Source organism: Primulina tabacum, chromosome 9, assembly GCF_025594145.1.
Source record: "Primulina tabacum isolate GXHZ01 chromosome 9, ASM2559414v2, whole genome shotgun sequence".
In the NCBI taxonomy this organism is placed as follows: Eukaryota; Viridiplantae; Streptophyta; class Magnoliopsida; order Lamiales; family Gesneriaceae; genus Primulina; species Primulina tabacum.
In genome coordinates this window covers 26,906,034-26,920,542 of record NC_134558.1, presented here as the reverse complement: position 1 = coordinate 26,920,542, position 14,509 = coordinate 26,906,034, and the positions used below count along the sequence as shown (strand labels likewise).

Here is a 14,509-nt window from a genome sequence, read left to right as displayed (position 1 = left end):
ATGGGCCAGAGCCCCATCTTGTATGCGAGTAGTCATGAGCTCCTTGAAAGTGATGTGCATCATTGTATGAGTTTCATTCACCATGCAACTCTTGCACGTGCATTCGAATGTCAGCAGCATTCAAAATTTTCTCAAACTGTTCATACAGTTCATTTGACATAGAAGCGAGCATGTTACATTTTAGCTTGCATACTATGGTCCTACCATCTTGCATGTTTTGTCAGTTCAGCAGGACTGACAATAATGTGTTTGCTATTTTCTCCAAATTCAGAACAATTTTCCAACCAATCTTGAAAATTAGATTCGACGATTAGGTTGTTAATAATAAAAATGGATTACATGACAAAATCGAAACTATACTGATATGGAAACAGAATAATGATTGTTGATTATTTTAAAAAAATTCTAAAATATAAAATATGGATTTTATTTTATAAAGTTTCCTCCCTCTATTTTGACATTTCCATCACCCTTTGATGAAAAAAGAAATCGTATTTCCTTAGTGGGCACGTAGAGCTCAATTAGACAATTATATTCCCGAATAATATCATTCAATTATAATTTCTAAAAGGTAGAATCCAATTGCATCCATATGCAACTTCCGCGTGTTTCGTCTCACGTTTAATAAGGACCCAATAATATGGCGTCGTTTATTTTCACGTGTCAAACCGACCCATCAATATTGAATTGTAGTGGACAATCGCCATAAGTTCCCTCAATAATATGAGCCGAAGTCATGGGAGTTCCACTCAGTTCACATCATATGTCCGGTGGAAGTCACAGCTTTCCGGCGTCCAGGCCCAAAAGCTTTTGGATGATGCTTGTCCAATTAAGAATAATAATATCTTTATTTTAATTCATATCCAAACATGGTGACTCTCGAAAATGGCACACAACTAATCATCAAATATTTTTTTTTGTAAGTTTTTAAATTATGGTAGCATGAATATTTTCATATTATATAAATCAATACCATATTTAATAAAAACTTAATGGGCTATATTTAAATTATTAAAATATAATTTAATTATTAAAGCTCATTTGAACTTTAATAAATTAGCATGATGAGCTTATGCTCTTACAAGCCCATGATCCATGCTCTCATTACATTAATTTCATCATAATCCCGATCGACGATCCAACATCCTCGATGTGACAATTTCAAACTATTGTTATTATGATGGACAATTTAACTTCGAGATCACCAATATCCAAATAAGACAAGTGCACTCTCTTTGACTATTTTAGCAGTCATGCTCTCAAAATTTCTATAAGCTTTTATAAACTTTATTTATAAGCTTATCGATTAATCATATCAAATTTATTTCTTATAAATTTAACTCATTGAATTATTATCTCAACAAGAACAAATAACCAGTGTTTGTGTGACCCTCAATTATTCAGGGATACAGCTAGCCGTGGGTTCACAACTCTTTGTGATTCAGGACATAATCCTTTATTTGGGATTACCCTAATTTGCCTCATTCTATGTATCAACAATTGATCATGAGAATGTCAAAAATCATATTTCTGATTAAACTCATCGAATCATGGTAAGAGCGTCTAGTAGCATCGCCCTTTGATTCCTTAGGTGTCATTGATAGTGCCTGCAAGAACCAGTCGGTTATTATTAACGTACAGTACGGTCCATTCATCTCATATATCCCGATCGAATCTGCAACCATTGGTTCATCGATGGTTTCATACTAATTCGATAACTATGTGACACATATTTGAGAATAAATAGCGGCATCGCATGTACAACCAGAGAACTCTTTCTCTAACGTACATTTCATACTCTAGTCAGAGATTTCATGCACTATTATTTCATCAGATAACATAGGATTTTCACACCTGCAAGTGAGCGGTGAATTCCCGACTACAATTACTGGCTCCTACATGTGTCGCAATTGTACCCAATCTCGCCACCTGATGACTCTCCTGGAGTCGGTAATCGAGTCAAAGCACAGCCCTATCATATAGAGCCTCAGTGTTGTCCGGGGCCGTAAGGACTAATGGTGTACAATTAGAGGTGGGCACGGGTCGGGTTTTTTGGGTTTCCGGTAGTTCGGGTCGGGTACCCGATTTTTTCGGGTAGCATTTTAATTACCCGAACCCAATCCGATTCAGGCCACTACCCGAATTTTCGGGTTCGGGTAAGGGTCGGGTTCGGGTTTTTTTTTTTTTTGACAAAGTAATATTTTATCATTTTGTGTCTACCAAATAATATATGACGAGAAAATAGGCTTATCAAAATAATATTGTCTCGTAAATGTGTACAAAAGTTACACAACAAATATTTATCTCAAAACTTAGAATGAGTATTATAATTAACAAATCTTTAAATCGAGCATAAACTATTGAAATCCAACTTTGATCTTCACCAAAAAAAATCAGAATCAACTTCTTGTTTGACTTTCAAAATATCATCTGGAATGTTTCATCACCTACATAAAGATGTAAATTTATTAACAAAAAAATAAACATCATAAAAAAAATAAAGTGTACCAACAATTCATGTTTTTCATCAATGCAGGAAACAAAATCCATAATATAAATAATAATAAGATTCACATGCATAAACTTCCAACCTTGAATTGATTACATTTTTTTCACCTTTACCGTTGAATTAGTTATGACAATCAAACATCAATAATAGATGTATCAACACCCAATTTTGTCAACTCTGCAAAATAAACAAAGAAAATAAAATGTTAGTACTTCGAAATGTTGAGATATATCTAAAGTAAATAAAATTAAATTAAAATACCTTTGTCAATCATTTCAACATCACACAAATCTTCCTCCATATTAATTGGTTTTGAATCACAGTCGAAACCAGTCTTGAGCACAAATGAGAGATTGAACTATCTTGGGCGATAAAGAACTCCTAAATGCATCAAGTACACGCCCTCCGGTGCTAAATGCAGCTTCTGAAGCAACGGTGGAAATTGGAACTGCCAATATATCTCGAGCCATTCGAGAAAGAATGGGAAACCTGGGACTATTATCTTTCCACCATTGCATTATATTAAAGTTCTTTTTTTCCTCCTCAACATCTTCAACCAAATATTTCTCCAACTCAGACTTTACTACTTCACCTTTTCCTCCACTCTTATACATCTTGAACTCTTGCTTCAACGACAATCTAATAGCCATTTCAGACTCATCGTCTGCCTCACACAAGCGTTTCTTAGACATATCTTGCGAGCCAAGGGTGGAACTATTTGATGAAGAGCCTAAACTTTTAGAAGTGTCTGGAAGTTTATTGGAATGCCTTAGTTTATAATCATCAAACAACTCGTAAAGGCCAAGTCTCACTTGTTCTTTCATGGTCTCATTTTTCCCAACACTGCCATACATTCTATCAAAAGAAAATTCAACGAACTCCAACTTATGTCGCGGATCAATGATCACAGCATAATATAAAATCATATTCATTTTCTCAGTTGATCCCCAATACTTATCATACTTTTCTTTCATTCTTTTTGCCATCAAACTTAGTTCAAAGTCAGTACTCTCCAACCATTGCTTAAGAGCATGTCAACCTCACTAATCTCATTAAACATAATGTTCGATGTAACATACAAAGAACCAGAAATACGCAAAGTGAGTTTATAAAAATGTTTCAAAAATTTCAGCACAAGCTTGGATCTTTCCCAATCATGCTCATTTGGAACCCCATCATATGGCTTTTTTGAAAGATCAATTTGGAAAGCAAGATCAACTTCATCATACGCATCAAATGCTCTTTTAAGACATATTGCCGACTCTAACATTAAGTATGTTGAGTTCCATCTGGTGGGCACATCAAGAGCCAACAACTTATTTGTTTCTATTTTTTCAAGCTGAACACACTCTTGAAATCTTTTGTACCTGGCTGGAGAACTCCGTATGTACCTAACAGCTCCCCTAACACGCGAAATAGCTACATGCTCATCATTTCCTTTCAAACCATCCTGCACGATGAGATTAATAATATGTGCAATACACCTTACATGAGCATATTTCCCACCCAAAATATTGTTTCCCCAATTGTCAAATTTCTTCTGCAAATAAACAATTGCCCCATCATTCGAAGATGCATTATCCACAGTGATAGAAAAAATTGTACCTATACTCCAATCAAGTAAACATCTCTCAATATATTTTCCTATTTCTTCACCTTTATGACCAGATATTGGGCAAAAGTTCAAAATCCTTTTGTGTAATTTCCAATTTGCATCAACAAAATGAGCAGTAAGACACATGTAGTTAACTTTCTGAATAGATGTCCATGTATCTGTGGTAATGCACATCCTTTGACAGTTATCCTTTATGAACTGCTGTAATTTCGCCTTTTCACTCAAATAGGACTTGTAAATTTCTCTTGTTATTGTCCTTCGTGATGGAATATCAAACATTGGACATGCAACCGACAAAAAATGTCTAAAACCAGGGTTCTCAACCGTCTTGAATGGGAGTTCATCCACAATCAACATGTAACACAATGCATCTCTAACTTTTTGTTGCTCAAATCTCCAGTTAACAAGAGAGGCATCTGTATCACTTTTATGAATTGATTGAAACGAGAGTCTATTTTGATTTGTTTCAACCTCATGTGGTTTCTTCTTGCATGATTCATAATTGTTTTTAAGGGGTTTAGTGCCATGAACTTTTGGATCAGCTTTAATCTCTCTTGAACAATATTTGCATCTACTTTTTTGAACATTCTCATTTTCACAAAAAAACCTTTCAAAGTGTTCCCACCATTGTGACCTAGACACAACTGTCCGAGTACGTTTTTTGGAATCACATAATTTATCATCCTTCTCATCAACCTTATCATCAATGTTCATACTAACCTCTTTGTATAAGTCACTTTGTGGTTGTATGTTTGGCGAAGAAAGAGTTTCAGATATTCCTCCAAATTCCATCGCTACATCAAACAAGAAAATCAAATTGTAAGTGACTACAATGAGTAATGACAGCAACACAATGACATCAAAACAGAAAACATGCTACTGGACAAGAAACAAGAAAACATGGCACTGGACAAGAAACAAGAAAACATGCTACTGGACAAGAAAACATTCTGCTGGACAAGACACACAATTAATATATGATCTAAAATGAAGCCTACATTCTACTGGACAAGACACACAATTAATTCTACACACAATCTAAAATTAATATTCTACTGGCCTACATTCTACTGGACAAGACATACAATTAATTCTACTAGACAAGACACACAATTAATATATGATCTACAATTTCGGGGTTGCTCAAGTTGAATCCTCGAATCCAAATGACATGAGTACTGGGGAAACTAAAACACTCGGCTACATGGCAGTGGTGGTGAAGAGTGGGACAAATCGTAATTAATATATGATCTAAAATTAATATATGATCTATTAATATGATCTACATGGCAGTGGACAGTGGTGGTGGAGAGTTGAAGCCTCGAATCCAAATGAACATATGATCTAAAAAAAACAAATCGTATATATTACATATATTCTTCCCAAATAAATCCAAAATGCGATTGTTTTCACTTTTCAGTATAAATGTATGATACAGGCATTCAGCAAACACGTAGTGAACAAGATTTGAGCGATACTAGCAAATGTAAAATACCGACCGAAGCCAAGATTCGAGCTTGGACTTTGGATTTTGGAATTCTGTAAAACACCTGTAAGTAAAACACCAGCCGCTCACAGAGTCACAATCACGGATCACCGACCCTCGTTCTAAGTAGAAGTCTCGCGAGGTGCTTTGGCTTTGGCCTTTGGAATTTGGAATTCTGAAACGTAGAATTATAAGCTTGGCCTTTGGACTTTGGCCTTTCCAATTTATTAACGTAGACCGGTCATTAGAAGCCCATATGTTTTTTTTTTTAAAAAAAATCGGGTACCCGATCGGGTAAATCGGGTACCAACTCTATACCCGAACCCGATCCGACTAAAAAATACTCGGGTTCGGGTACCCTATTTTACCCGAAAATTGCACCCGATCGGGTCCGGGTCGGGTGGAACCCGAAAAAACCCGACCCGATTGCCCACCCCTATGTACAATCATAACTACAGACTTATCCTTTCGATGAATGATAACTACTTGGAAAGTTCGAGAGAGGGTAGTTCGGTATAATCATCATATTACTACCCATCTGCATGTTTGAACATCTCTATGTCCTTACCAAGAAACGCGGTACACAACATCATAAATGTTAGTCTCGAGCTCAAGCGACCTTTATCCATGTTTTAGGGGGCTGAATCGACTAGGAACGAATTTAGATTATACAGTGTTTAAAAATGAGTTTCAACATCGAATTACGATTCATTTGTATTAAAGTATAATCAAGGACTTTATCTATGCTGATTGCATGGGTATACAGATAAAACAAGACCATAAAAATTTGAATTATATAAAAATAAAGGTTGTTTATTACACTTGAGTCAATAAATTCCCTAGCCAACCATTGGCTTGCAGGGCATCTACTCTAACAAATATATCTTCCGATCAACAATTATGGAGATCAACTCTCACTTATACAGTTGTTCTTCTTCATATTCTAAATGGAACATGTCTGAAGTTAGAGTTGGCGCGTCCAACAAGAATTTGTTGCAGAATGAGCATATTGATTTTTATTGATTGATGTAGACGATCCTTTGTTGAGCAGAAATGATCATGAAGTGTCAGCATGATTATAGGTGTATACAAATTTTAGAAGATGGACATCCATGGTGATTCATGAATGTTGGTGTGTTATGATAATTCTGATAAATTCTTTTACATCTTCTCGATCTCTTCTCTTTTTCTTCGAGAAATCCCCCTTTTTATAATGATATCTTTACACAATTATATTTGATATTCGTGTTGTTGTCTGTTGAATGTGATGCATTTTTCTTTGAATGTAGCCATATTTGAATATTTTTGTCATATGTGCTCAACGGCTATTATCATTGGTTATTGCTACTTTGGTCTTTCAAACATGGAAGCGTTGAGTGTTCAAGACAGATCTCTTGATTTATGAATTATGTTTTGATTCAAACAAAGAAATTAGTCTTTGAAACTTCGAAGCGTCAGAGTGTTCGAGACAAATCTTTTGATTTATGAATTTCTTTGTTTATATCAAAATTTAGTGTTCCATCAATTCTAATTACTTCTAATTTTTAGGTGATTTATTTTGAATCAACATTTTTAGCTTTTACAATTTTATTATTTTAAATCAGTATTATGTTTTAGAAATAATTTTTTCAATAATTGGATATAGTAAATATTTTTTATTGTTATTTGAATAAATATTATAAACTATAGTAGGTCTCTTGTGAGACGGTCTCACGAATATTTATCTGTGAGACAGGTTAACTTACAGATATTCAAAATAAAAAGTAATAATCTTAGCATAAAAAGTAATAATTTTCATGGATGACCCAAATAAGAGATCCGTCAGACAAAATACGACTCGTGAGACCGTCTCACACAAGTTTTTTTCTATAAACTTTACTTGTCTTTTTACTTTCTTATTAATAATCACTTATTTTTAGAAAAAAAATTCTTGACTCCAACATTAAATCACCTAGCGCCGCCCCTGCATATACCAAGGCTAACGACACTGAACATTTCGTTGCATAAGCATATAAAGGACAAAAGAATGGAAATATATACCTTTTACTTCCCCCTTTTTAAATTTTTTTATTTTGTTATTTTGTAACAGTTCATTATCCCAATTCAGTAAATACAAGAGATAATTACAATTTTGGTAATATATTATATTTTTTTTTGCAATTTTGATTATCTATGTTATCAATATCAGTTTTACTATACTATATATATTTTTTTCTAAATGTAGCAATTTTAGTCATTTTATAACGTGACGCTAACACAATACCGATACGACACCAGCATGAAGTAGACATGACATGATTTGTTGCAGTATCACATCAAAATTAAAATCATGCGGATAAAAATTGTTAGATATAGTGTTGTTCGACAGATAATAAAATATATCTAATATAACCAAATCAGTATAAGATGCAAATTCATGTTTTATCAGAATTCAATGTTGTGTCAGATGTTACAACATATCGGACAACATGCAGCGAAAAATTAAAGTTTGCAACACAAATTTACTTAAAATAAATGCGATAGACAGGATTGAATATGCACAAGTATAAATACTTGTGCGGTGCCTCAGGACAAAAATTAATCACTAGAAAACCAAAACATTTACAAAAACCTATCACTAGTGATTTTTACGAAAATCAATTTCCTCAACACTTTGAGAAAATAAAGCTTTCTAAAAACAACCAACAATATTAAAATGTGAATAAGAAAGAAAAAGAAACGTGTGCCAAAAACTGGAGTCACAGAAACACTCTTCAGCCAACTTCGTCACGGATGTTGTCTGCAGATGTTTCCAACATTCGATGGCAACACGTCCGACGGCAATCTCCAAAGCAGCAGCAACGTTTATGATCTTTTCTCTGAAACTCACAATGTGCGTGTATAGTGTCGAGATCAAGAAGCCGCAACAAAGTCCTTGTTTCTCTTATTTATAAAGCTCTCTCTCCTAGAGTTTATCTCAACAAAGAAACATATTCAACAAGGAAATATAAGAGTTTAATAGAAACAAAACTCTTCTTAAATCTTGATACCATATCATATCAATATCTGCATAATTATCTCATTAAATATCATATTATCTAGAAAGACAAAATTACAATCAATATTAACCAAATAAAATTAATCATAGAAGAGATAATATTAGGGAAATTATTTTAAGTTACGAAATCATATTAATTAGAGAAAATATATTTCCCTTCAATCTCCCCCTTTTTGCCTTTCTGGACAAAATGAGATCAAACTCATTTATCCTTTTAAGTTCAAATCATCTCCCCCTGAATTCGAGAATTTTTCTCCCCCTGAATAGAATAATGTTAGCACGGATGTTGTTAGATATGCTGGCAACACTTGGGGTAACACCTGCACTATTTCATACCATAACAGTTTTAAACCAGTACATCAGAGCAGAGAATACATTAGAGCAGAGACAGCAATGTAGCAAAAATTAAACAGACCCAAGGTAAACAAAAATCAGCAAACAAACAAAAACAAACATAGCAAATCAAGTCTTAATTTCCATTTCCTCCATCTGCATTATCCTCAGCTTCTTCCGAATCTCTAGTCCCAGATGGACCAGTAGTGGTTTGATCAGCATCCTCTCCCCCTTTTTGTTCAGGAAAGAGGCTCCCATCTAACAGCAACTTGTAGTTCGTCAAAAGATCCTCATAGTAAGCAATGTCTGCTTTGGCCTACGCAATCTTTGTGATGGCATGTTCCATCTGAACCTGTATCTCAGTGGTGGTGAGCTTGATGAAACCAAAGGCCCGAGGAGTAGGAGCAAGGCCTTTAGACAGGCCAGGATCAGGGGCAGTGGCATTCTCATGCCAGGGGAGGTCAATCTTGTGGTTTCCTTTGAAGAAGGCAGCGGCAATTTTGAAGGTTTCACTGGGGTAAGACATTCCCTCAGTAATATCCCGAACAAATCCCTGGGATACCAGCATCCCATATATTAAACTTGGAGACGGGAGCTTGGATGCCTTGAGCCCTCCTGCCATATACTGGAGCACCGTATTGAAGACCAATTGCCCAAAATTAAACACTCCATCTGTGCCAATGGAGTACAGAACCAAGGCTTGGTTTCGTGTGACGATGGTAGTGTTTGTTGAAGGAGTCCAATTACGGATGGCCAGCTTGTGAAGGACGGAGTAAAATGATGTTAGATTTGCAGCTGAGAGTTTCTTTAGATGGACCGGGAAATGAGTAATAATGCCTCAGTGAGTGTGGAGGTAGCCAGAAGAATGTCGTGGGAAAGGCCATCAACGTCCAATGTTGGGGTGTGGTAAAACTGATTGATGACGGTAGGATTGAAATCATAGACCCTGTTTCTGACAAACACTTTCCCATACTTGGCGGAGCGTTCATCCCCGACGCCTAGGACCATCAACATCCTCTGCAACATCTTCCTCAGCAGAGGACCCTTCAAGAGCATCAGGAGCAGATGAGGCAACCTCATCAAGAGAGTCATCAGTATGGTGAGAGGAGCCACTAGACCCAGTACTAGGGGAGAGACTTGCCGAGGCATCTCTTATCTCGTCATCACTGGAAACAGTTGGAGGAGTGCGAGGTTTGGGCTGAGCATATTTCTTGTTTTTTTTCAGTGTGACCATAAATTGGGCCAGCGAGACCTCATCTTCATCTGCTTTAGAGGCAGTGTGTGTTTCCTGTGGAGTCATGGGGACATTTTCAAAAGAAGATACGGTGGCCTTACCAGTAGTAGCAGCAACCAAAGGAACGGGCCGTTTGCGAGGAACCAGCTCAAAATCCGCATCATCGGAGTCATCCCCTGAGGTGCTATTAGGAACAATTAATGACGGGCGAGTGGATGGCTGGCCCTTGTAACGGAAACGCTTCCCAGGCGTAAGATTAAGATTATATACTGCCTACCTTTTTGATCGTCTTTTAGGAAGAGAGGGTGGATCGAAAATCCTGATGATTTGTGGGTTATCAATGTCCAGTGCATTTCCAGGCTCACCGGGGGCAATGACTTCTAGAGGCTCGGGCATTAGAACAGCAGGAATGATCTGCAAGTTCTGAACAGAGGGTGTTGTTGCAGATGTTGCGGGAGGTGAGGTAACATCCTCTGTATGGCCCATTTCGCTTCAGATATCTTGGGAATCAAAACCCTTTCCTGCCATTTGTGAATTTATCAGAGAGAAAATTACGAGAATTGCAGAGAAAATAGCACGATTTAAAAAAAATGCGGATAGAAATTTCAGAGAGCAGATTATGCAGAGAACGGTTCTAGGGTTTGTAAGGAGGTAAATGAAATGCCGATGATCGGGATTGTGAGATAAATGAGTGTTAATTAAATGGTAATTATGCAGAATCAGCACAACGGTAAAAAAAATCTGTAGCGACCCTAAGTCTAATGGTAAGAAAATGAAACGCTAAAATTGAACCGTTAATCCTGTCAGGCGATTGTTGGGATGATTTTTCGCACAATATATTTTCAAAATTTCCAGAAATAAACCCACATCGAATTTACCTCCACTAGACACCAATGATCACATAGATTAGAGTTTTTCACAAAGTCTGGATTTTCACCGAATTTTACTTTGTTGAAATACGCTTGTCCTAGAGGCACAGCAATATTCACGATGATATGTTTATGCATGACCTATTTTATGCCTAATAACATGATGTAACAAAAATAAAAAGCATGAAAACAAATATGAGATATGTTTACAGATGAAGTGTTCTCACGAATGTTGGCAACATCTTCCGACAACACGCACAATTCCCAAAGAAAATTTGATTTTTCTCCACACTTGGTCACTTAGCAACTATTGATCATAGAAGTGGTAGCTCTCACACTAGAAGAACAGTCTTCTTTTGGACTCCTCTAGGTACCTTTTTCCAATTTCTTCTATTTTGATTTTTGTATTGAATTCAGAAGAGGTAGCTCCCACACCAAAAGCACAGTCTTCATTGGATTCTTTTAGGTAGCTTTTTCCAATCTTTTCTTCTGATACAGATCATGTTTTATAAATATTTTCAGTCTACTCAAATAACCTTTCTCATGGGACAACTCATGATATACAAGATTATCCTTCATTACTTAGTGACTCAATTAGAGTATGTTTCATTTCCAAGTGTGTTAAGCAAGATCGAATAAGGAATTGTAAGTGTAACAGAAGATTAGGCAACATCATTCCAACATATCATATCACAGTATGCATGAAAATGCAGAATGTCTAATGCTTAGAAATGCACATGCATGTTAGGTGTTGTCCGAGATGTTGTAACATCTCAGACAACATCTATAAATGATCAGACAGAACACATGTTGAGAGATTTCCTAAGGATGGAGAACCTCTCAAAGTCTAATGCTTTTATGAATATGTCAGCCAATTGATTATTGGTATCAACAAATTCCATCCGAATCAATCCTTTCTCTACTAGATCTCGAATAAAGTGATGACGAATGTCAATGTGTTTAGTACGAGAGTGTTGTATTGGATTTTTTTAAATGTTTATTGCACTAGAATTGTCACAGTACACCACTAAGGGTTCACTCTTAAGTCCATAATCTTCTATCATTTGATTCATCCACAAGAGTTGAGTGCAACCACTTCCTGCTGCCACATATTCGGATTCAGCAGTTGAAAGTGAATCACAGTTCTGTTTTCTATTATGCCATGATATCAAGTTATTTCCAAGGTAAAATCAGTCTCCAGAGGTGCTTTTTATATCATCCAAATCCCCTGCCCAATCGGCATCAAAAAACCCAACTAGATTTGAGTTGGTATCGTGAGTATACCATAATCCTAAGTCAATTGTTCCGGCTATGTATCGTAGGATACGTTTTACGGCTTTTAAGTGAGAAATCTTAGGATTAGATTGGTATCTAGCACACAAGCAAACACTAAACATTAGGTCTGGGCGGCTAGCAGTCAGTACAGGAGACCTCATATGATGCTGCGGTATAAGGTGTTGTCAACATCTTCGGCCGCATCATCTTTGGATAATTTTTCATTTGATCCCATAGGTGTATTCATGTGCTTGGTGTTTTCATTGGCAAATTTCTTTACTAGATTCTTAGCATACTTACTTTGACACAAGAAGATGTCATCATGCATTTGTTTGATTTGCATACCAAGAAAAAATGTAATTCACCAACCATGCTCATTTCAAAGATAGTAGACATGCATTCAACAAAGTCATCAGCATGTTTTTGGGATGAGGAACCAAAAATGATATCATCGACATAGATTTGACAGATAAGAATCTCACATTTGGATTTTTGAATAAAGAGCGTTTTATCTACCTCACCTCGTTTAAATCCAATATCAAGTAGGTAATCAGTCAATATGCCATACCAAGCACGTGGTGCTTGCTTCAAACCATAGAGAGCCTTTTTCAACTTGTACACATGATTTGGATTGTGTGGATCTTCGAATCCTTTAGGCTGTCTAACATGTACTTCCTCACACAAGAAACCATTCAAAAATGCACTTTTGACGTCCATTTGAAACAATTTTATTTTCATGTAGCATGCAATGGCTAGCAAAAGTTGGATTGACTCAATGCGGGCAACAGGAGTAAAGGTCTCATCAAAGTCAACCCCTTCAACATGTGTGTATCCTTGAGCAACCAACCTTGCTTTGTTTCGAATGATGTTTCCTGACTCATCAGTTTTATTTTTAAAAACCCACTTTGTTCCAATTATATTGCCATGGTTAGGAGGTGGAACTAAATCTCAAACATCATTTTGAACGAACTCTTCAAGTTCATCATGCATAGCATTGATCCAAAATTCATCTTTTAAGGCTTCGACAACATTTTTAGGTTCAATTTGAGATACTAAACATGAAAATCTAACATGTGAGTACATGGTACACATGCATACTAGTCAAACCATCTTTTGGTAGTCGAATTTATCTTTCTTTCGAGTTTGGACTTCTCCTTGCACACTTCCAATTATTTGAGATGATGGATGATTTTTCTGGATCTTAGTCGGTATATTCAGTCCATCATCTACTACGTAATCCTCACTGTTTGCTCCATCCTCAGCTTCAGTGACTTCAGTGTCACGTGTTGTGCTAGGTGTTGCAACATCTGAGACAACACCTTAAATTTCCAGTATGATTGGGTTTTCCAGCAGGTCATCAACGTCATCCTCAGTTGTTTTCTTCTTGAGATCTGCACAATCATCAAAAATAACATTAACCGATTCCATAATAGTCCTAGTTCTTAGATTAAACATAAGATAGGCTCGACTATTAGTAGCATATCCTAAAAACAGACACTTATCACTCTTTGAATCGAATTTAGCAAGCTGATCCCTGTCATTTATAGTGTAACAAACAAATCCAAAAATATGAAAATATTTGAGATTAGGTTTTTTTCCCATGATTATCTCATAAGATGTCATGGTTGAGCCGCTTCTCAAGTATACTCTGTTTGAGATATGACAAGCCGTATTTAAGGCCTCAGCCCAAAAATCGCTTTGAGATATTCTTTGAGGTCAGCATCACCTTTGTCATTTCTTGAAGTGTTCTATTCTTACGCTCGGCAATCCCATTCTGATGTAGAGTTTTTGGTGCCGAGAACTCATGAGTAATTCCTTTCCTGTCACAAAAAGATGAGAATGAAGAATTTTCAAACTCCTTACCATGGTCCGTCCTGATCCTTCTAACCTTCAAACTGTGGAAGTTTGTGATTCTTGTGATCAATTGTTTAAACACATCAAACGTGTCTGATTTCTCCCTGATAAAACTTATCCATGAAAATCGTGAAAAATCATCAACACATACAAAAGAATATTTTTTACCTCCAAAGCTTTCGACTTCCATAGGACCCATAAGATTCATGTGAAGTAACTCCAGATAGCATGTTGTCCCAGATGTTGGCAACACCGGGTGTGACACTCGAATCTGTTTTCCTTTTTGACACTCACCGC

At 36.3% G+C, this 14,509-nt stretch overlaps 1 protein-coding gene across 1 annotated transcript; it reads right to left on the bottom strand.

Annotated features, from left to right (window-relative positions):
- Positions 1 to 2,589: 2,589 nt before the first annotated feature.
- LOC142556480 (zinc finger BED domain-containing protein RICESLEEPER 2-like) lies at positions 2,590 to 3,505 on the bottom strand. The gene is made up of 2 exons (XM_075667936.1): positions 2,771 to 3,505; positions 2,590 to 2,686 (listed from the first exon to the last, which is right to left on the bottom strand). Exon 1 carries the CDS (start codon positions 3,493 to 3,495, stop codon positions 2,827 to 2,829), a length of 669 nt encoding a protein of 222 aa, XP_075524051.1. The 5' UTR covers positions 3,496 to 3,505; the 3' UTR covers positions 2,590 to 2,686; positions 2,771 to 2,826.
- Positions 3,506 to 14,509: the final 11,004 nt, after the last annotated feature.